Source organism: Podarcis pityusensis (assembly GCF_964106645.2).
Source record: "Podarcis pityusensis genome assembly, chromosome: 7".
Classification (NCBI taxonomy): Eukaryota; Metazoa; Chordata; class Lepidosauria; order Squamata; family Lacertidae; genus Podarcis; species Podarcis pityusensis.
The window spans coordinates 81,001,145-81,020,746 of NC_138031.1; the positions used below are offsets into that span (position 1 = coordinate 81,001,145).

Sequence of the window (19,602 nt, forward strand, 5' to 3'; positions counted from 1 at the left end):
GCAGGGAAGACTGGGGTGTGTGACTGAGTGAGGGGGTGTCCTGGCTTCATGCAGGGCAGACTGGGGTGTGTGACTGAGTGAGGGGGTGTCCTGGCTTCATGCAGGGCAGACTGGGGTGTGTGACTGAGTGAGGGGGTGTCCTGGCTTCATGCAGGGGAGACTGGGGTGTGTGACTGAGTGAGGGGGTGTCCTAGCTGCATGCAAGGGAGACTGGGGTGTGTGACTGAGTGAGGGGGTGTCCTGGCTTCATGCAGGGGAGACTGGGGTGTGTGACTGAGTGAGGGGGTGTCCTAGCATCATGCAGGGGAGACTGGGGTGTGTGACTGAGTGAGGGGGTATCCTGGCTTCATGCAGGGGAGACTGGGGTGTGTGTGTGAGAGAGTGAGGGAGGGAGGGGGTGTCCTAGCTTCATGCAGGGGAGACTGGGGTGTGTGAGTGAGGGAGGGGGGGTCCTAGCTTCATGTAGGGAAGACTGGGGTGTGTGACTGAGTGAGGGGGGGTCCTAGCTGCATGCAAGGGAGACTGGGGTGTGTGGCTGAGTGAGGGGGGGTCCTAGCTGCATGCAGGGGAGACTGGGGTGTGTGGCTGAGTGAGGGGGGGTCCTAGCTGCATGCAAGGGAGACTGGGGTGTGTGTGTGAGTGAGGGAAGGGGTCCTAGCTGCATGCAGGGAAGACTGGGGTGTGTGACTGAGTGAGGGGGGGTCCTAGCTGCATGCAGGGGAGACTGGGGTGTGTGGCTGAGTGGGGGGAGGGGTCCTAGCTGCATGCAGGGAAGACTGGGGTGTGTGACTGAGTGAGGGGGGGTCCTAGCTGCATGCAGGGGAGACTGGGGTGTGTGGCTGAGTGGGGGGAGGGGTCCTAGCTGCATGCAGGGAAGACTGGGGTGTGTGACTGAGTGGGGGGGTGTCCTAGCTTCATGTAGGGAAGACTGGGGTGTGTGACTGAGTGGGGGGGCCCTAGCTGCATGCAAGGGAGACTGGGGTGTGTGGCTGAGTGAGGGGAGGGGTCCTAGCTGCATGCAGGGAAGACTGGGGTGTGTGACTGAGTGAGGGGGTGTCCTAGCTGCATGCAGGGGAGACTGGGGTGTGTGAGTGAGGGGGTGTCCTAGCTTCATGCAGGGCAGACTGGGGTGTGTGAGTGAGGGGGTGTCCTAGCTGCATGCAAGGGAGACTGGGGTGTGTGAGTGAGGGGGTGTCCTAGCTGCATGCAAGGGAGACAGGTGTGTGAGTGAGTGAGGGGGGGGTCCTAGCTGCATGCAGGGGAGACTGGGGTGTGAGTGAGGGGGGGGTCCTAGCTTCATGCAGGGCAGACTGGGGTGTGTAAGTGAGGGGGGGGGGTCCTAGCTTCATGCAGGGGAGACTGGGGTGTGTGAGTGAGGGGGGGTCCTAGCTGCATGCAGGGGAGACTGGGGTGTGTGAGTGAGTGAGGGGGGGTCCTAGCTGCATGCAGGGGAGACTGGGGTGTGTGTGTGAGTGAGGGGGGGGTCCTAGCTTCATGCAGGGGAGACTGGGGTGTGTGTGTGTGGCTGAGGGAGGGGGTGTCCTAGCTGCATGCAGGGAAGACTGGGATGTGTGGCTGAGTGAGGGGGTATCCTGGCTTCATGCAGGGCAGACTGGGGTGTGTGGCTGAGAGAGGGGGTGTCCTAGCTTCATGCGGGGGACACTGGGGGCAAAGTGGAGGCCGGCCTGCCGAGCACCCAGGGTGGCACTGAGCTGCTTCTCCCGGCGCCACGCATGGGCAAAACGGGGTGCCAGCACTGCCATTGTCCCGCACACTCCACTTTCGGGGGCAGCAGAGGCTTTCCGGGGGGGAAATTGGGGCCTGAAGGACAGGCAGCGGCCTTAGCAGGCCTCAGCAGCCCAGAAAGTCGGCCTACGTGAAGAAAATAAGACTAGGCCGAGTAGATTCGGCCTTGCCTTGCCTTTGCCCCGCCCCCAACCCAGCTGGCCAATCAGCTGTGGGCAGAGGGTGGGGCGAAGGCAGGGCAAGGCCTAATCTACTGGCCTAGTCTCATTTTCTTCACATAGGCGGACTTTCCAGGACCCGGGAAGCACAGCGGAAGGTAGGGCAGTAGGGCGGTTCCTTAATTATTTTTTTAAAATGCCTGCTCCAAAGGTCTTATCTTAAAACACTAGGGATTATATAACTATATCTGAAATTTCATGCATATCAGTTAATATCTTACCCTACACTGAATTGAAATTTCAGCCTTCATGACATAGGAAAAAGGCCAAATAAACAGCTATTTTCGTGGAGGAGGGTCAACATATTAACTGATAAGCATGTAATTTCATATATAGCTATATAATCCCCAGTGTAGTAAGGTAAGACCTTTGGAGGAGGCATTTTTTAAAAAAAGGTTTTTATGAACCGCCCTAGTAGGGCAGTACAGTGGTACCTCAGGTTACATACACTTCGGGTTACATACGCTTTGGGTTACAGACTCTGCTAACCCAGAAATTATTACCTCAGGTTAAGAACTTTGCTTCAGGGTGAGAACAGAAATCATACAGCGGCGGCGTGGCGGCAGCAGGAGGCCCCATTAGCTAAAGTGGTGCTTCAGGTTAAGAACAGACCTCCAGAACGAATTAAGTTCTTAACCTGAAGTACCACTGTGATTGTTCCTTGATAATTTGTCACCCCCCTCCACAATGGCACTGGGGACGGCTCATCCCCACCTTCCTACGCCCCTGCGCAAGCTATAATGTTTTAGGCAATGCAAGTTTTTTTTGGGGGGGGGGAAATAAAGGGGGGAAAATTATTTTCCCCCCCAGCCGCAGATATCTGCCCGAAGCGTGGGGCGCTCTGCTTCAGCGCGCCTGCCGCTCCGGGCAGCAGGCTGCTATCCGCAGCCTAGGGAGCCCTGCGGGAACTCCCGCGGGCTCCCCAGGCTTGCTGATAGCTTCCTGAAGTGTGGAGAGCGTGAGGGGTCGGTGCGCACCGACCCCTCTTGCTCTCCACGCTTTAGCGAAAGCCTGCATTCGCCCCATAGAAAGCACACAGATTTCCCCTTCATTTTTGGAGGGGAAAAAGTGCGTCGTATAGGGCTAAAAATACGGTAAGTTGTCATCAGCATACTGAAGCTCTATGATGGAAGTTGTGGTAAACCTACTCTTTGCTTTCAGCCTGTTCAGATTAAAGAGCTTTCCATCTGTTTGATATATGATTTCTACTCTGGAGGGGAGTTTCCCTTCAACAAAGTGTAGGATCATGGCAATGGAAATAATGAATAGAGTTGGGGCAATAACACAACCCTGTTTAATACCTGATCCCACTTTGAGAGCCCTTGTTACCTGCGATTGTTGCTGTCATATTATCATATTAAGAACTTTTGCCAAATTACCGGAGGGGCTGTATTAAACCAGAACTCGGGTCGCAATTGGCCTGCGGCCCAGACTTTGGACATGACTGTCCCAATGGGAAATCATGTTGGCCAACCAACATGCTTAGGTTTCTAATAAATGCATGAAGGGGTTAATACCATAGAGTATGCTGTCCTTACAGGCTTAACTATCTACTTCCCCACACCTTGGAAGGAACTAGTAATCAAGCCTTTGTTCTCCACTTTACTTGAGAAGCTCAGCATGTGAAGAGGTTTGAGTTGGTTGCTCCAGATCAACTGCATGGCTCTCAGCATCCATTCTTGAGTTCCTCTACCAATAATTTAGGACCTTTCACAGCTTTGTAACTAAGGTGAATATAACTGCCTGAGCAACCTTTTATGAAACACATGAACCTGACCTGAGTGTGTAAGTAAAGCATTTTTTAACTTACCAAACGTTGTGGCCTTTTTCCTGTGCTAGGGGAAGAGGGAACCTTTGCGAAAGGTAATACAATTTAGAGTTTAGACGGAAAGGGTTAAATTATTTCTTTACTACTTCGAAGTAGTAAGATTTTTTCTGTTAACTTCAGTGCCTCATCTCAACTCTGTAATTTGTGTGGCTGTAGGATGCTAGGTTGTTTTATCTGGATTCTTTGGTGTGATGTCGCAGATGGAAGTTCCATCCATTGTTCAGAATTCCTCTGCTGCCGCCCCCCCCCTACTTACTTGGTTCAGTGAGGAGGTTCAGTTGCCTGGCAGCTGCTAATATTGGAGAAATTTGTGCTGAAAGGGAAAAAAGAGGTTGCAAAGATGGCAACTGATGAACCTGAAGGCGGAGTTGAAGAGTATAAAGTAGAGATGGAAACTGATGAATCTGAAGGCAGCGATGAAGAGTACATAAGGCCCAAGTGGGATAGTAAATTCCAGTACCTTTTAAGCTGTGCTGGATTTGTTGTGGGTCTTGGAAATGTGTGGCGTTTTCCATACTTGTGCCAAACTTATGGAGGAGGTAAGAGAAAACCCACCTTTTCATTGGAGATTAGTTGAGGGATTGTTCAGACTTAAACTACGACAAGCTACTTGTGTTCTAAAATAATGTTATCTGTTTGGGCTGTTAGGCTGTGTTCCAGACCCCTGTAATCTCTGGATCCAGCAACTGTTAAAATTTAATCAATGCTTTTAATTCTTGGAATAGCCAGGCTAGCCTCCCAGTGAGGTGATAGCCTGGGTGGTGAGCCATTAAGGAAGATTAAGGGGCTCTATGTGGCCTGGAGGGACGCGGGGGGCACTGTGGGTTAAACCACGGAGCCTAGGACTTGCCGATCAGAAGGTCAGTGGTTCGAAACCCCCTACCAGGGTGAGCTCCCGTTGCACAGTCCCTGCTCCTGCCAACCTAGCAGTTTGAAAGCACATCAAAGTGCAAGTAGATAAATAGGTACCGCTCTGGTGTTTCCGTGCGCTGCTCTGGTTCACCAGAAGCTGCTTAGTCATGCTGGCCACATGACCCGGAAGCTGTACGCTGGCTCCCTCGGCCAGTTAAACGAGATGAGTGCCGCAGCTCCAGAGTCGGTCACAACTAGACCTAATGGTCAGGGGTCCCTTTACCTTTATGTGGCCTTGAAGTAAAGCAGCAAGCTGGGGAGAGAGTCGGAGCAAAGTTTGGGAGCAATGTTTGATTTCTGTTTGAATACAAAGCTGGAGCCTTTGGGGATATTGATGCTGTGAACACCTCCATTGTAGGCTCAGGTTGCATATAGGTGTAAACCATAGATCCTAAAGACACCACAGTCTCAGCCTCATTCCCTAAGGAAACATGCAAAATTCACCACATGTGGACTTCAAGAGGCTCTCAAATGTATATGCAGCTGCAGCTGCAAAGGCACTTAAATGTAAGAGCAACTTTAGACATAGACCAAAGGAGATATGAACACTGTAGCTGATTTCCGTCAAAGCTGATTAACTTTAGAAAATAACACTGCCAAATCAAAAGAGACAAAGCCATTTTGTTCTACTGCTATATGACTTTTAGGAACGCTAACGTGGGACGAGGTAAATGATTGGTAGGGGAGGCATAAATGCTTTATGTTTTCCCAGTTTTTGAAGTATCATATGACAGAATCATAAAAGCATTGTCCAGAATGGATTGTTTGCAGAGAGCTTCTTCTCCCCCCCCCCCCATATTCCAGAAAAAAATGAATAAAAACAAACTAAAATGTAACTGTGAAAACAGCAGCTAGGAACCCTCAGATCAATGAAACAATATTTTTTCATCGCTTTCACCTTCTAGATCTTCCACAGCACCAATTAGATGTGCTTTCAATGCATGCACAGTAAAGAAAACAAAACCCCTCTAACAATTAGTTGTATATTGCCTTTTTGCACAAACCTAAGCAGGAAAAACATAATTAGCTGACTCCATGTAAGAGTTAAAGCACTGGTTCCTAAGACTTAAAGTCCCAGGACTCTTTAAAAAGGAATTCTGGGTGAAATTGATGAAGTAGCAAAATTTATTGAAAGGAAAAGACCATTGCAAGGGTGGGTGACCAATATAGGCACACCTGGTTCTGGAAAAACGCAGTTTATAAAGTCTCTCCTCCGGCCGAAAGTCCCTCCTCCGCCCGCCCACTAGGAAGGAGCAGACAACGTTTACAGCCTACCACGTCCGCCTTATTAACAAATTTCCAGCCCACTTCTCCTGTTCATCGTTGTACAAATATGGTCAAAGCTCCCTTGCATTTTACCTATTTTACCTATTGACATAAGCAGCTGTCCTAGTAACATTCTGGTTAACCACTATTTGTTCCCAATGCAAGCACAAGCTAGTTTCATATCTGATAAAGCTAAAAGGGCAAACCACAGTTTGCTAATCAGTTGTTCCAGTCCCAGGTGTCAGCGGGTTTTCGTGTCTGGGTCTTAACCACAAGCTATATGGCGTTCCGTGCATTCTGACCACAGGTTTTGCTAAATATGTATATCTTGGAGCCGTTTGAGGTCGCCTATCAGCTACATTCCCAGAAATTTGCAACCCTTATCTGATTCTATGCATCCTAGATTTATCAGGTAGCCAATTTGCAACACTTCAGATTTTACACACACACACTATGGATTGAGGTCTTATATTTAAAAAGCATTACTAAAAGCATCCTTAAAATGAAAATGAAAAAGCAGCCATAGCCCCGGGCGCAGAATTCTGAGGGGACCCAACCAGCGCCCCCCCATGCATTGGCTTCCCCACCCCAGCAAAGGCAGAAAAGCAGTCCAGACCCATGGTATGCAGGCAGGGATGGAGGGAGATGGACAAGGGGCACCCCAGCACAACCTGGCCTGGCACTCCTCTCTATGGGCATCGGGGTGGGGGATTTGCCCTCCAAGGGCTATGGCGGCTTGCTGGGCTTTCCCCTGTATGGGCAGGCAGGTGGCACCGGCAACCCACGCTATGCCACTGCTATGAGCTAACTGTGCTTGGCTATTGTGTTTCTAGGGGTATTCCTGATTCCATACCTCATCGCGTTTGTGTTGGGAGCCATCCCTGTATTTTTTCTTGAATTAGCTGTTGGGCAATGCTTGAAAAAAGGCTGCATTCGACTCTGGTGGCACATCTCTCCTTACCTGGGAGGACTGGGTAGGTTTCTGTAACTGCCTTTACTTGTGATTATATAATCTTCTAATCATTGCTCCTTCCTGGAAATGCATGGGCTCTATGAGACTGTAATAGCAAACTCGGTCGTAGTAAACTCAGGCAGTTGTCTGGAAGATAAACAGGGCCACTCAGGGGCAGCCTTTCCGATTTCACCACCTGAGGCAAAATGGAAATTGCCTCCCCCACCCCACTCGGTTTGTTTAATTCACAGAGCAATGTTCTTTTCCAGACTGCCAGAGTTCAGATAGTCATTGGATTTGATCTTTCATTTGTGCAGATCAGACTACTGCAATTGTCTTTGTTCATGCCAATTCTGCGTGTGCTTGCATATTCCACAGGTTACACTTCTCTGATAGTTTCCTTCCTAGTGATTCTCTATTACAATATGCTTTTAGCCTTGGTGATATGGTATCTTATAAACTCTTTCCGAAACCCGTTACCTTGGAGTTCCTGCCCAACAGATATCAGCAAACCAGGTGAGTTCCCAAGTCTCTTGCTGCTTTCTGTTATTAGTATCTGCTTTTCTATGTATCCTTCAACCACCACATTAAATTGTTTGTCCAACTCTGCCACAGTCAGCAATTGTCAGATCCAGCTTTGTCCCTGCCATGCCTCCTTTGGCCGTAGGGAATAGGATATGAACTGAACTAAACACTCGGCAAAGTAATGCAGCGGAGGTAGAATAATAATAATATTTTTATTTACACCCTGCCCATCTGAAAGAAGCAGCGGTAAGTTTACGTTTAAGGCATAGCTTAGTTTAAGAATGCTTTAAAGTGCTGTGTTGATGGGGCCAATAGCTTAAATCAGGTGTGGTGGATCTTCACGCCCTCCAGCAGTTACTGGACTACGACTCCCCCATCCCTGGCCATAGGCCATGCTTGCTAGGGCTGATGGGAGTTGTAGTTCAATGACAGCTGGAGGTCCAAAGGTTCCCTATCCTGGCTTAAAGTTTGCTAGTTATGCCAAAGCAAGAGCTTCCTGTGCAGAGAGAACTGATGCCTGAAGAAAGGCCCCATTCCTGCTCCTTCCCCTTCATGGAATAGCTTTGAGAGGATGAGGCACATATCCATACACCCGGGGCTGTGCCTGGTTGCATTGCTAACCGAAATATATGTAGGGCTGGAGAGTTTTGCTCCAGGCTTGGTCTGGAAGAGCTGAGGTGAAGCATTTCCTCTTGATGTCATTCTTTTGGGAAGCCCTGTTTGTCAATCAAGAGGAGGCTATTCCCCAAACTAAACAATGCCTCAGTCTAGAACTCCGGAGGAGAGGGGCTTATGATAGGTTCACATTTTCCTTAAAAACAAAACAAAACATGCAATGGAGTTTTTAAAATGCAGTATACCATCTGCACGCTCAATTGGTGCAGAATGGGACAACTGCATATTCCTGACGGTCAGGATCCTTTCCAACTCTTCTATGATTCTATCTGTTTTGATAATGCCTTCTGTGCTTGTTATTTCAGAACTTATTGAAGAATGTAACAAAAGCACACCTACCAATTATTTCTGGTATAGGTACACTTTAAACATAAGCACGGATATTGAAAACAGTGGTCCGCTTCAGTGGTGGCTGGTTTTATGTTTGGCAGCCTGCTGGTTACTTGTATTCATTTGTACAGTACGAGGAATTGAATCGACTGGAAAGGTGAGCAGGGATTATTACCAGACACCTGTATTTCACTGACCTGGTCCTTACTGAGGTGGTAAAGCCATCTTTGGACTGCACCATGTGAGATAGGAGGCAGCTCACATGAACGAATGTTCTATCATATTTTTAAAAGGCACCTGCCCATTGAAAACTAATGCATCTGGGAGGAGGCTAGGTTAGAATCCACATGCAAGAGGGTTTTTTTTTGCATGTGTTTGATCATCTTATTACCTGCCTGCAGTTAGAAATGGTACTGCCTAGACAGCAGATAGAGTATTATCTAATATTCTATTTTTAAATTTTGGGGGTGAGGGCCTGCCATTTTGTAGCTGAAATAGCAGCATCCTTGCAGAATAGGAATCGCACACTCAGCATTAATATCTTGGCTTATGTTTGTGATATTTCCACTGAATGGTTCCCAATATGTAAAGCAAATGAGGAGGAAAATTGTGGATTAATTAGTTATAAAGTACAACTATGATGAACACAAGGGTTCCTACTAGACTACAGGGCTAAAGCACCTTGGGAAGGAACAGCAGTTTAGATGGCCTGTCATAAAATGTCATAATGAATAGTCAGTTGAATGATATGTCTTATGGTGTATTTAGCTTTTGAGGTCCACTGTGTGAAACTGCTTCTTCTCCACTAGATAAACCATATTTCAAAAAGTTGAGATCCCGACACAAAAAGCTGTTGAGCTTTATTTCTGATTGGGCAGCCATACAACCGATTTCTGAAAAAGCAGCCCAGATGAATCCCAGGAAATTCTGGATGTATGGCAGCCCTAGATGCATCTAATAAAACAGACTGTAGGTCTTTAAATTGTCACAAGGTGTTTTCTATCTTCTTTTTTCTGCAACAGACTAAAGGCTGGTTAACACATGCATACTTGCCTCTTTAATCAATCAATCACTCAGCCAATTAGTATCCTACTTTTCATCCAAAGAGTTCACGCTAATCTCTCTTTCCTCTTGCACACAATCTGCTCACAATCTTTCAGTCGGTTGGACTGGAGAATTGTCTCAAGGTCACCAGTGAGCTTCATGGCCATAGGCACCAACTTAGACAAAATATTGGGAGGGGGAGAGGGACCCCACTGCCTGCACTGCCCCCACCTCCCTGCAGTGCTACCAGTGCTGGTTTCCTCAGTTCCAGTCTGCCATGTTAACCACTGCTGCACCACACTGGATGGCACCATTATGTGATGATTTACACAAATGCATGAGTTGCTGTAGCTCAAACATGGCAGACAGAACTTCTACATTTCCTCAAACCACCCTAAACCAAAACAGTTTATCACTGAGTTGGATTCAGCTGCAACTGTTCAGTAATTTTGTGTGCACAGTATCTGTTTCATAGTATTGCCTTAACCTCTTCCTGACACTCACTTTTTTCTTCTCTGCTTTGCTCTTCCTCTTAGGCAATATATTTTACAGCCACATTTCCTTACCTAATTCTAACATTATTCCTAATTTATGGACTGACTCTCCCAGGAGCTGTTCACGGATTACTCTACTTCATGACTCCTAATGCAAGTATTTATTCAATTGATCCTTGGTGTTCCAGATGATGTACGGAAAGTCTGACTTGGTCTTTTAGAGGTGGCTTTGAACTTTCCTCCATGCTGCTTTGTTTACCACTTAATACTAGTTGGGATCCACACATATTCTGGCAATTGTACTTTGTTAACTCCCTCTAGAATCTATGAAGAACAGAAACGTGTGTAAAAATGCCCTTTTCTAGAACTTACAAATATAGGCAACCCTGGGTCAAATCTTATTTTTCGGCAGACAGGGCAGAACTACACTTCATTGTGCAAGCATGGGGTGTCCCAGTTCTGTATTTGACTTGTAATGCTGGGGCGAATGCAGAGATGGGGAGATGCATTTGCAGAGGAAGCCAGGTCATTAATCCTCCCTATGCCCACCAATTCTTCCCTACAAATGCTCCCCTAGGCTGCTTCTTGTTTCTCCGTCTGGCAGGGTTCAAGACTGCAAGACACCCGAGTGAAGGTTAAAGCGCTCTAGTGAGCATTTGTAAGGGAGTACCACCAAACATGGAAAGAGTTAAGCGCTCTCTCCTACATACTGATTCTCCCCCTCCAACAAGCCCCCAGCAGGCAGTTTGTGAAACACAGGAATTATGAGACTAATAATGTGTTTAGCCCTGAGCTCTCTCTTTCTCTCTCACAGCTCAAGAAGCTCAACAATCCACGTGCCTGGCTTGATGCAGCCACCCAGATTTTTTCCTCTCTTTCTTTAGGATTTGGGGGACACATAGCATATGCTAGCTACAACCCGTCAAGGTAGGTTTGGTAGCTTTCACTCACAATGTGGAGAGGAGTTGTTTGACGCAGTCAAATTGACTTCTATGAGATAGCGCCTCAGTGATCTCTGGAGAGAAGACTCAATTCATTCAGCCCACACTGGACCCCAGGAAATGCGGCAGGCTCTGTTTGCTTGATGTTTCCCTGTGTGAGTCCCAAAGATGCCCTTTATTGTTCTTTCTGCGATGTCAGAGTTGGGCAGATGCCCCAGTACACAGGCTGTCGCACACAAACAGCAGTAGCTTGCATACGCATGTCTGCGTGTGAAGATGTCCACATCATCTGCAGGAAGGATGGGAGTGAAAGTGGAAGTGGGAAAAGTTCAGCTAAGTTTGAGATGCAATACTTTATGATTAATGAGTCCCACTGAAGTCAGCTGCAGAGCCCTGACTTGAGAGTTTTTATTTTTGATCAGAAGGCAAGTGACTGAGGCAGCTGCATGTTCTCAATACAGTGGTACCTCTGGTTACAAACTTAATTCATTCCGGAGGTCCGTTCTTAACCTGAAACCTAGTGGTTCTCTAGTGGTTCATGTTTTTAAACTGAAAGCTGCTTTGAGTCCCGTCAGGGGAAAACAATGGGGTATAAACAAATTAATAACAATGACAAAACAACACATTCCAGCTATTTAGTTTCTGTGGCAATATGTCACCTGTGCTTGGCCATTTCTTCAGGGCCATCTTGCAGCCAAAGAGAATCTGGCAGGCTAAGCTCTTCTAACCAGTTTAAAGTCTTCTGCAGAAACCAGCATTCACAGCATTGGAAGAGGGACCCTAGGACTAATTTTGCCTCCCCCCTTCTCCAATTTCATTGCAAAATGATTGTTCATTGCTTCTTGCATTCCATCTTGTCAGCTTAAAAGGGAAAGATGGATTTGAAGCCTCCAGGAAATGACATTGTTTGAGGGCATACACAAGCTTAAACCGAGAGTATGTCCTGTAAATGGCAATCTCCATTTATTATTATCATTATTATTATTACTATTATTATTATTATTATTATTATTATTATTATACCCTGGATGGGGGTTGGAGAGTGTGCACAAAAGATGTTAAGTTGCTCAAAAGCTACAAAGTCAGTCTCTTGGCACAGAGTGGGTCCCTCTTTGAGTGAAAGGCAGCGGAACAAGGGGAGTTAGTGGGCTGCCTTAGGTGAGAGATAGGGTTGCAAAGGCCATTTGGTTGTTTAGACATTTTTATCTGTTTTTATTCAGGTATTTGGTTAAATTGGAAATACTACCTGTTGTCCTTATTGTGGTTTAAGCTTTACTTGCCTTGTGATGCAGATGGTTTAAATTTGTTGTAATTTACTGGAGCTGATTTTAGGCTGACCAGCTGTAATTTTCATATATTGTTATCCCCCATCCCCAGCTATATCTGTCTATTGCTTTGTTTGACTGTTCTGGGATTGAAAATATTCAGTGAAGAGTAGAGTACAAGTACCTGAAATGTATAACATTAGAAGGAGACAGTGCTGGCCTTCGTAACATTTAATTGGGTTGTTATGTACTTGTTTTTCCTAGAAATGACTGTGAAATGGATGCTGTCATGATAGCAGCAATAAATTCTGTGACTTCTTTGTTTGCGTCAATCCCAATTTTTTCAATTCTGGGGTTCAAAGCAACAATGGCCTATGAAGAATGTTTGGAAAGGTGAGCCATTCAAGTTTCACAGTTAGGAACCAGTTAGGTGTTGGTCCAAGCACTCTGTTCACAATTTGTTTTGTTTTTCATTGTCTAGAATTTTTGTGTCATTCCCTCCCCCCCTAAACTAGTTTAGGGGACCCCAGAGGGCAGAATTAAAATAAGATTGTAGCATAGAACACAAAGTATACAATCCTGCATGATCCATGTGCATATTCATTAATTCAGGTATACAGGCAACTTCCTTTTTGTGTGGGGGTTGTGTTTTGCCCCTGGCCTGCCCCTATTTGAAGCAAATTGCTGTTGTTTTTCTTAGGGACTGTGGCAATGCAAATAATTCGTATCATTCCTGACTTTACTGACAGAAATGCTAAATACATCACCAAGGCATTCAGGAACGACAACATCACTGTAGACAGCAGCGCATTTTGGCTCAGCTACTTGAACGGAACGGATATCAATAACCTTGCATCTCTCAACCTGGCAAATTGTGATCGCCAGAAATTCCTTGATCAGGTATTTGTACTTGCATTACAAATGATCCAGTTGTAAAAGTACAGTATGCACTGATTTTGTAGCCGCCAAAACAACGCCACTTCCTGGGGCTATTGCCACAGACACGGAATTAGTTCCTGATGGCATTCATATGCTCTTTTTCTGCCAAGGCAGCTATTTACAGGAAATGGTACAAAATAGTCTCAGACTTCAGCACCTTATGCATGATCTCTGTGAGCTGGGTTTTCTGGCTACTGCCTTCCCTCATGGCATGCAGGTTTTAAGCAGGTGCATGGAAGGCAAGGGCAAGGCTGTGTCTGTTGATAGAACCTGATGGCTATATGTTCCCTGGCTTAGACATAATGGTGTCTCCATTACCAGCCATGATGCACTGTGGGCTTTTGCTGAATAGGATATGAAGTGATAGGGCTCCTCCAGAGCTTTTGCTGTTTTTGCCATGACAGGTAGTGCATTGAGTAGGGACCAGTAGGGTGGCACAAGTAGGGCTAGGTTGCTCTCCCAGCTTCCCAACAGTGCACATTGCCATTGCTTGGGGGGGGGGGGACAAGACAGTGGGGAGCTTGGCGAGGGTGGCTGCTGTGGCAGAGGCAACCCGCTGCTCCTGTTGCACATGTGCACCATGCCAACCTCCCTACCGCCTTGCTCCTCTCCTTCACATCGGCATGTGGTATTTTGGGAAGCCAGGTGAGCAATGCAACCTCACCTGAGAGGAAGCGATGACAGACAACACTGACTGTGTCAATAGCTTTGTTATGAATGAATGGAGCTTCCTTCTCTGGTCACATTCCATGAAGGCTTCTGCAGCTTCCATTGCATTTTTCTGTAGAGTTTCTCTGCTGGACCTCTGCCATGCTGCAAGGGGGTCACAGCCCTCGGTCTTCAGCTACCGTTGATGTGATGGCCCAGGCAGGAAATTCTTTCAGAAGAGCTGTGTTTAGCTCTTTGGCTTCATACAAGCTGCTCTGTCTCTGGTAAACTAGCATGTTACTCTACCCAGATGTATGAGTGCAGAGAGACCACAGGTTGTTTGCCTGGTTGTTGCCTGAAGAAACACGATCTACCTCCCCCCCCCCCCCACTATGCTTGCACATATTAGGGGCTCAGGGTACCCACCAAAACTCTAGTCCAGCTTGAGAAGTTTCCCCTTATAGTTCTATAGAGACACACAGAAACCATACCTGTGTCTGCACGTATGAGCACTAAAAGAACCACAGAAAGCAACCTGTGAGCTTAGGTGGCTGCTTTTATTATTATTTTATTACCATTCCTTCACCCTTAGATCCCAGGGCAAGTGACAACAATTTAAAATGCAACACTAAAAACAGATTACGGCAACTTAATACCACTAAAGCATGGTGAGTCCTAAAAATGCACATCTCAGGTGTCGAAGGTCAAGGTCAAGAGGGTTTTTTGTTTTCCCCACCCACCCCAATACAGTGGTGCCTCGCAAGGCGAAATTAATTCATTCCGCGAGTTTTGTCGTCTTGCGATTTTTTTCGTCTTGCGAAGCACGGTGTCGGGAAAGTTTTGGAAAAGCTTCAAAAATCACCGAAGTCTTTAAAAACCTCAAAAAAGGCTACCACACCGCGTTCTATGAGTTGCTCCTCGAAGTCAAGTCGCAACTGTATTAACGGTGTTAAGAAAAAGGAAACAAACTTGCAAGACGTTTCCGTCTTGCGAAGCAAGCCCATAGGGAAAATCGTCTTGCGAAGCAGCTCAAAAAACAAAAAACCCTTTCGTCTAGCGAGTTTTTTGTCTTGTGAGGCATTCGTCTTGCGAGGTACCACTGTATGAACTTGTAATCGGTAATGGCTGTATGTTATTCCAGATGATGGCTAAATGTTGAGTAATACAACATTTTGCCTCTGCATTAGAATAAATGACACTCAGAAATCAATCTGACAGTTTTTACCATTATTTGTGAATTTTGCAGAGTGTTTCTGGAACCGGCTTGGCCTTTATTCTGTTCACTGAAATCGTCCTTAAGATGCCTGGATCAAACACTTGGGCCATTCTGTTTTTTCTCATGCTGTTCAGTCTTGGTGTATCTACCATGTTTGGATTTGTTCAAAGTATCTTGACGCCTCTCACAGAATCTCGCATTGTGTCTAGATACATATGCAAGGAGGCAGTATGTGGTAAGGCATCTTCTTCAAATACTTTTCTTTCAATACCGTGCTCAAGATTAATACAGGCAAAAAAAGTCCCTCTTCAACAAGGCCTTGTGCTAATTCTATGGCCTTTTAATTGTGTTTGTGGGAGCGGGGGGTTAGTGTCTCATTTTTGTTCTATTTATTTTGTGCTTTTATCCTGTATTTTTATCTTGTGAAACCGCCCTGAGATCTCTGAAGGGTGGTATATAAATTAACAAATAGTAACAGCAACAATAACAATAATAATCTGTTGGGCAGAAACTATATAGTTTTGATGATGGCAGATTGCACCCATTAACCGTTAAGGAGGATAGGTGACCAGCAAAACATGGGTGTATGGCAAGAACGGAACATCTATAAACACACATCTAAACACCACTGGTTAGGTTTCCTTTTATTTCCTTTGTGTTGAGTGACAAATGTTGTTGTCTGTAGGTTTAATATGCCTTACTGCCTTTCTGCTGGGCCTGGTTTTTACTCTGAGATCAGGAAACTACTGGCTTGAGATGTTTGATGCCTTTGCGGGAACCATGCCTTTGCTCGTCATTGCTTTCTTTGAAGTGATCGGTGTTGTATATATTTATGGAATGAAAAGGTAATGTTTCTTTGTGTGTGTATCTGGATAAGCCCTTAGGTGCTGGTTGCTGTATTGTAGCAACATCAGCAGTAATCCTTATTAACAGTGTTAGCATTCAAATAACATTTCAATGTCCTTCCTCTACAATGTCTCAGACAACCCTGTGCAGTAGACCCACCTAGCGAATTCACTGCAGAAATAAGATTTGAACTGAGGACTTCCTCATTAACAGCTCAGCTCTTGGAGACTTGATTCCCAGCTGCTAATAGGTTTCTGAGCCAAGCCTGTGTTTTTTTGCTGAATTTGTGAGTTCTTTACTACTGAAAGCACTTTTTGCAGCATTTAACTCACACACAAGCAACTCAAGGCAGATGAACACATGCGGCCGTATTCATAACTAAGCAATTCTATTAAGAAATGAACACACTATGGAGAAGCTAGGCGGTTCAACAGAACTACTAATTCAGCATAACCCAGTGAAACTCAACTGCAGATTCGTTTAGACAGATTCTGCAACGCCTGAAAATTCTCAGCAAAATTAGTCTAATCCACCTACATCTTTAATGCAAATCAGGATTTTATCGTGATAGAGTGCCTTGCGCACCCATCCCCCGGCCTGCTCTCCCATTTACTTGGTAACTAACCGTAATTTTCTTCTAGACTCACTCTTCCCTCATATGGTAGTTTTCTATGTGGTGGTGGCAGCAAGCAGTTATGTTTAACGAACTCTAATGCTTGAAGAGGGTTTACAAGGTAAACTGGTGTCTAATCTGGACTGCTTCAGACTGCTTTAGTGAGTTGTGTTTCAAAACTGAATACTCATCCATCAGGGGAGCCGTTATGTTTAATATGAGGGGCATTCAGTCTGAAGAGGTACCGTCGCCAACAGCCATTGCTATTTGAAGTGGTATGGCCCAGGACCCAGATTTACCAGCACCCCTCATCATAGGGATCATGAGAACCAAGCCCATTGATAAGCTGGTGAGGTGTGACACTTCCATTTCCCTCCTTTATCCTGTGAAAACAACACTCTAAGCAACAAACCTTTATTTAGTCTATCTATCTATCTATCTATCTATCTATCTATCTATCTATCTATCTATTTATAAATAAAAGCATTTCTGTACCGCCAAATAAAACACTGGGGTGATGCACAACATTTATGTTAAAAATACAATTGCAAACAGTACAAATAATTATGGAAGTGGATAGCTAATCAAAACATTAAACAGCAATGAGTGATAAGGTTCCCACCAGATCAGAATGGTTATTAAAACTGGTAGAATATGCTGAATTGGAAGATTTGTCTTTAATGTATGGATAATAAAGAGTTGCAGAACAAAAACAAACAAACATTAAATATTAAACAGCAACGAAGGCCTGATCTTTAGGAGAAGCAGGAAAGTCAAAAGTGAGGGTGTCTGCCAGATCTCTTACTGGCCTAGGTGCAGCAAGAGATACCTGTTTATTGTATTTGAAGTATAAGCCATGTACCCCTGCTCAGAAATAAATTCCATTGCATACAGTGGGAATACGATCCCAGCTAAGGTTTGCAGCTTTATGCATAATTTGGGGATATACACCCCAAAATTTGCAATAGGATAAAGGTTTCCTGTTGTATTTAATTCATTTGTGCAAGTGATCATTTGATGTTGGGGCAGCAGCGAATGTTTTTTTTTTGGGGGGGGGCTACTTAACAGTCCAAGCAGCTCTCAGAGAGGATAGATCTCTATTTGAGAAGATGAAGAACTCTAGGCAGGGAGAGCAGGGGCTTCAAAGTTAACACCTGGAAAGGAGATGGAACAGGCTAGCTGATCAGTCTTCCCCACTATGGAGACATGTAACATTTCTATTTCAGTCACACAAATCATTTCTAAATTAGCACATAAACGTTTTACGCAAGCCTAAATCCTCTTTTGTTTGCATTTCCCTATTTTGAGTGATGCTTATGTAGCTGCTCTACTTGTTCCTGCCTTTATCAAGTGATGAGCAGGCATGCGGTCAGAGGAGAAACAGAAGTTTAGCTGGCTTCATTTTTAATAAGGTTTTATGCAAGTGAATTGTCCCCAGATCACTCATTAAATGTATCCATTTCATTAACAGATTCAGTGCAGATGTGGAAGAGATGACAGGAAGACCACTAAAAGGCTATTGGAAGGCAACGTGGCAATTTTTCTCCCCAGCGATAATGTTCCTAATTTTTGTGTTCTACGTACTTCTTGAACCACCTGCAACCTACAATACGTGGAACCCAAATTATGTAAGTTACTTTTCTACAAGTCATTACTAGTCTTTCCCTAATTTGCATTCATGGGGGGGGGGATTGAGCTCTCACTCCAATATTGCTGCTATGAATTCCTGAATTGATAAAGATGCTCTGCTTAAGCACAGAATTCCTTTCTAAAGATTTGGCTTTACCTGCAAACTCTTCCACTGTCTCCCAAGACAGATGGATGCCAACAACAACCTATCGTAACAGGGCATCAGCTGCAATTTCTGTATTTACTTATGGAACTCAAGGTCGCCTCCATGTGGTTCCTAGCTAGTCAACCATTGAGACACTGACCAGTCCCAGATATACCGTATTATTCGCCCTATAGGACGCACTTTTTCCCCTCCAAAAATGAAGGGGAAATGTGTGTGCGTCCTATGGGGCGAATGCAGGCTTTCGCTGAAGCCTGGAGAGCGAGAGGGGTTGGTGCGCACTGACCCCTCTCGCTCTCCAGGCTTCAGGAGAGCCCCACCGCCAGCCCCACAAGCTCGGGGGACAGCGGGGAGGCACAGCACGCCTCTCCCGCTGTTCCCCGACTTGGTTAGAAGGCTGGCGGAGGACTTCCCCCTCCTCCAGCCCCGCAAGCTCCCAGAGCGATGCCAAAGCTGCACGCAGCTTCAGCATCACTCTGGGTCCCGTTCTGGGGGCTGGGGGAGGGGGAAGCTCGGGCTTCCCCAGCCCCGCGCCTGCGGGGGGAAATAATTTTTTTCCCCTTTATTCCCCCCCCCCCCCAAATCTAGGTGCGTCCTATAGGGCGAAAAATACGGTAACACACACAGGATTGCCACTGGCACAATGGGACTTTCTTCCCCTCTCCTCCTCCCATGGCACCCCAAAATTTGCTCGGGGTGCATAAGGGGAGGAGAAAGGGAGAACATCCCATCATATGGGGAGACATCCTTGTGCTGATGAAGCCATAGTCTTAGCCCTACACTGCATGCAACCCTTTCCCTTTTGGAATATTGCCAACCTTTGCTTAGCTCCCACTTTGAAGTATTAACAAGCTGTAATTCCTGTCCTCACTTACCTGGGAGCAACCCATATAACCTGATGGTATTTACTTCTGTGTAAATGCATAGAAGATTGTGCTGTTTAATGTGGCTTTCACGCAATACATTTGTTTCTCCCAAAGGTAAATTTTCCTGCAAAAGAGTCGAAAAAGTATCCTATCTTAGCTGCTGTCATCTCTGAGATGCTTGAAACTGTACCATGCTTGATGATCCCTTTCGGAGCCATTTATCAACTTTGGAGAATTGTGTTGAAAAAGAAACTGCTACGAAAAATACATCCAGACACCAGCACTGGTATCCCTGGTATCACCAGTAGCACCTGATCTTAACTTTTGTTTCAGCAATCTGGTCACCCTTGTTTCCCCCATCCTATCCTAACCATTAAAAAACCCCACACATGTATCCTCAGATTTAAGGTATTCAATCAGTAAGAATGTAAGGATTTCTACGTAAAACCATTTTCTAAATAAATGCATCTTTATATATAGCACTCA

General features: G+C 45.7%; 2 protein-coding genes across 24 annotated transcripts in view; one reads left to right on the forward strand and one right to left on the reverse strand.

Annotated features, from left to right (window-relative positions):
- The window catches only part of TERT (telomerase reverse transcriptase), a gene marked incomplete at its 5' end in the record, with an annotated part of 81,648 nt that overhangs the window by 32,479 nt on the left and 29,567 nt on the right, over positions 1 to 19,602 (reverse strand). For 4 of the 22 annotated variants that reach the window (XM_081014641.1, XM_081014643.1, XM_081014647.1 and 1 more), the window contains 2 exons: positions 16,934 to 17,612; positions 19,126 to 19,240. The exons of 14 other annotated variants lie outside the window; for them this stretch is intronic. Of the gene's footprint in view, positions 1 to 16,933; positions 17,655 to 18,869; positions 19,241 to 19,602 lie in introns of those variants that run through there. 4 more of the 22 variants (XM_081014645.1, XM_081014646.1, XM_081014644.1 and 1 more) reach the window with 3 other exon arrangements.
- Positions 3,785 to 19,598, forward strand: LOC308481954 (sodium-dependent neutral amino acid transporter B(0)AT3-like). Of its 2 annotated transcripts, XM_081014828.1 has the most exons (12): positions 3,785 to 4,331; positions 6,804 to 6,944; positions 7,301 to 7,438; positions 8,428 to 8,609; positions 10,033 to 10,143; positions 10,805 to 10,917; positions 12,461 to 12,589; positions 12,946 to 13,096; positions 15,030 to 15,234; positions 15,685 to 15,844; positions 17,930 to 18,086; positions 19,231 to 19,598. In XM_081014828.1, exons 1-12 carry the CDS (start codon positions 4,133 to 4,135, stop codon positions 19,429 to 19,431), a joined length of 1,887 nt encoding a protein of 628 aa, XP_080870954.1. In that variant the 5' UTR covers positions 3,785 to 4,132; the 3' UTR covers positions 19,432 to 19,598. The 2 variants fall into 2 exon arrangements, with proteins under 2 accessions (XP_080870954.1, XP_080870955.1); XM_081014829.1 differs by lacking the exon at positions 6,804 to 6,944 and having other exon boundaries at positions 3,968 to 4,331.

Coding starts and splice junctions, on each gene's coding strand:
- LOC308481954 (XM_081014828.1), top strand. CDS start 4,133: ATGGCAACTGATGAACCTGAAGGCGGAGTTGAAGAGTATAAAGTAGAG. Junction 7,439..8,427: donor AACAGATATCAGCAAACCAG/GTGAGTTCCCAA, acceptor TTGTTATTTCAG/AACTTATTGAAGAATGTAAC. Junction 13,097..15,029: donor GCCAGAAATTCCTTGATCAG/GTATTTGTACTT, acceptor TGAATTTTGCAG/AGTGTTTCTGGAACCGGCTT.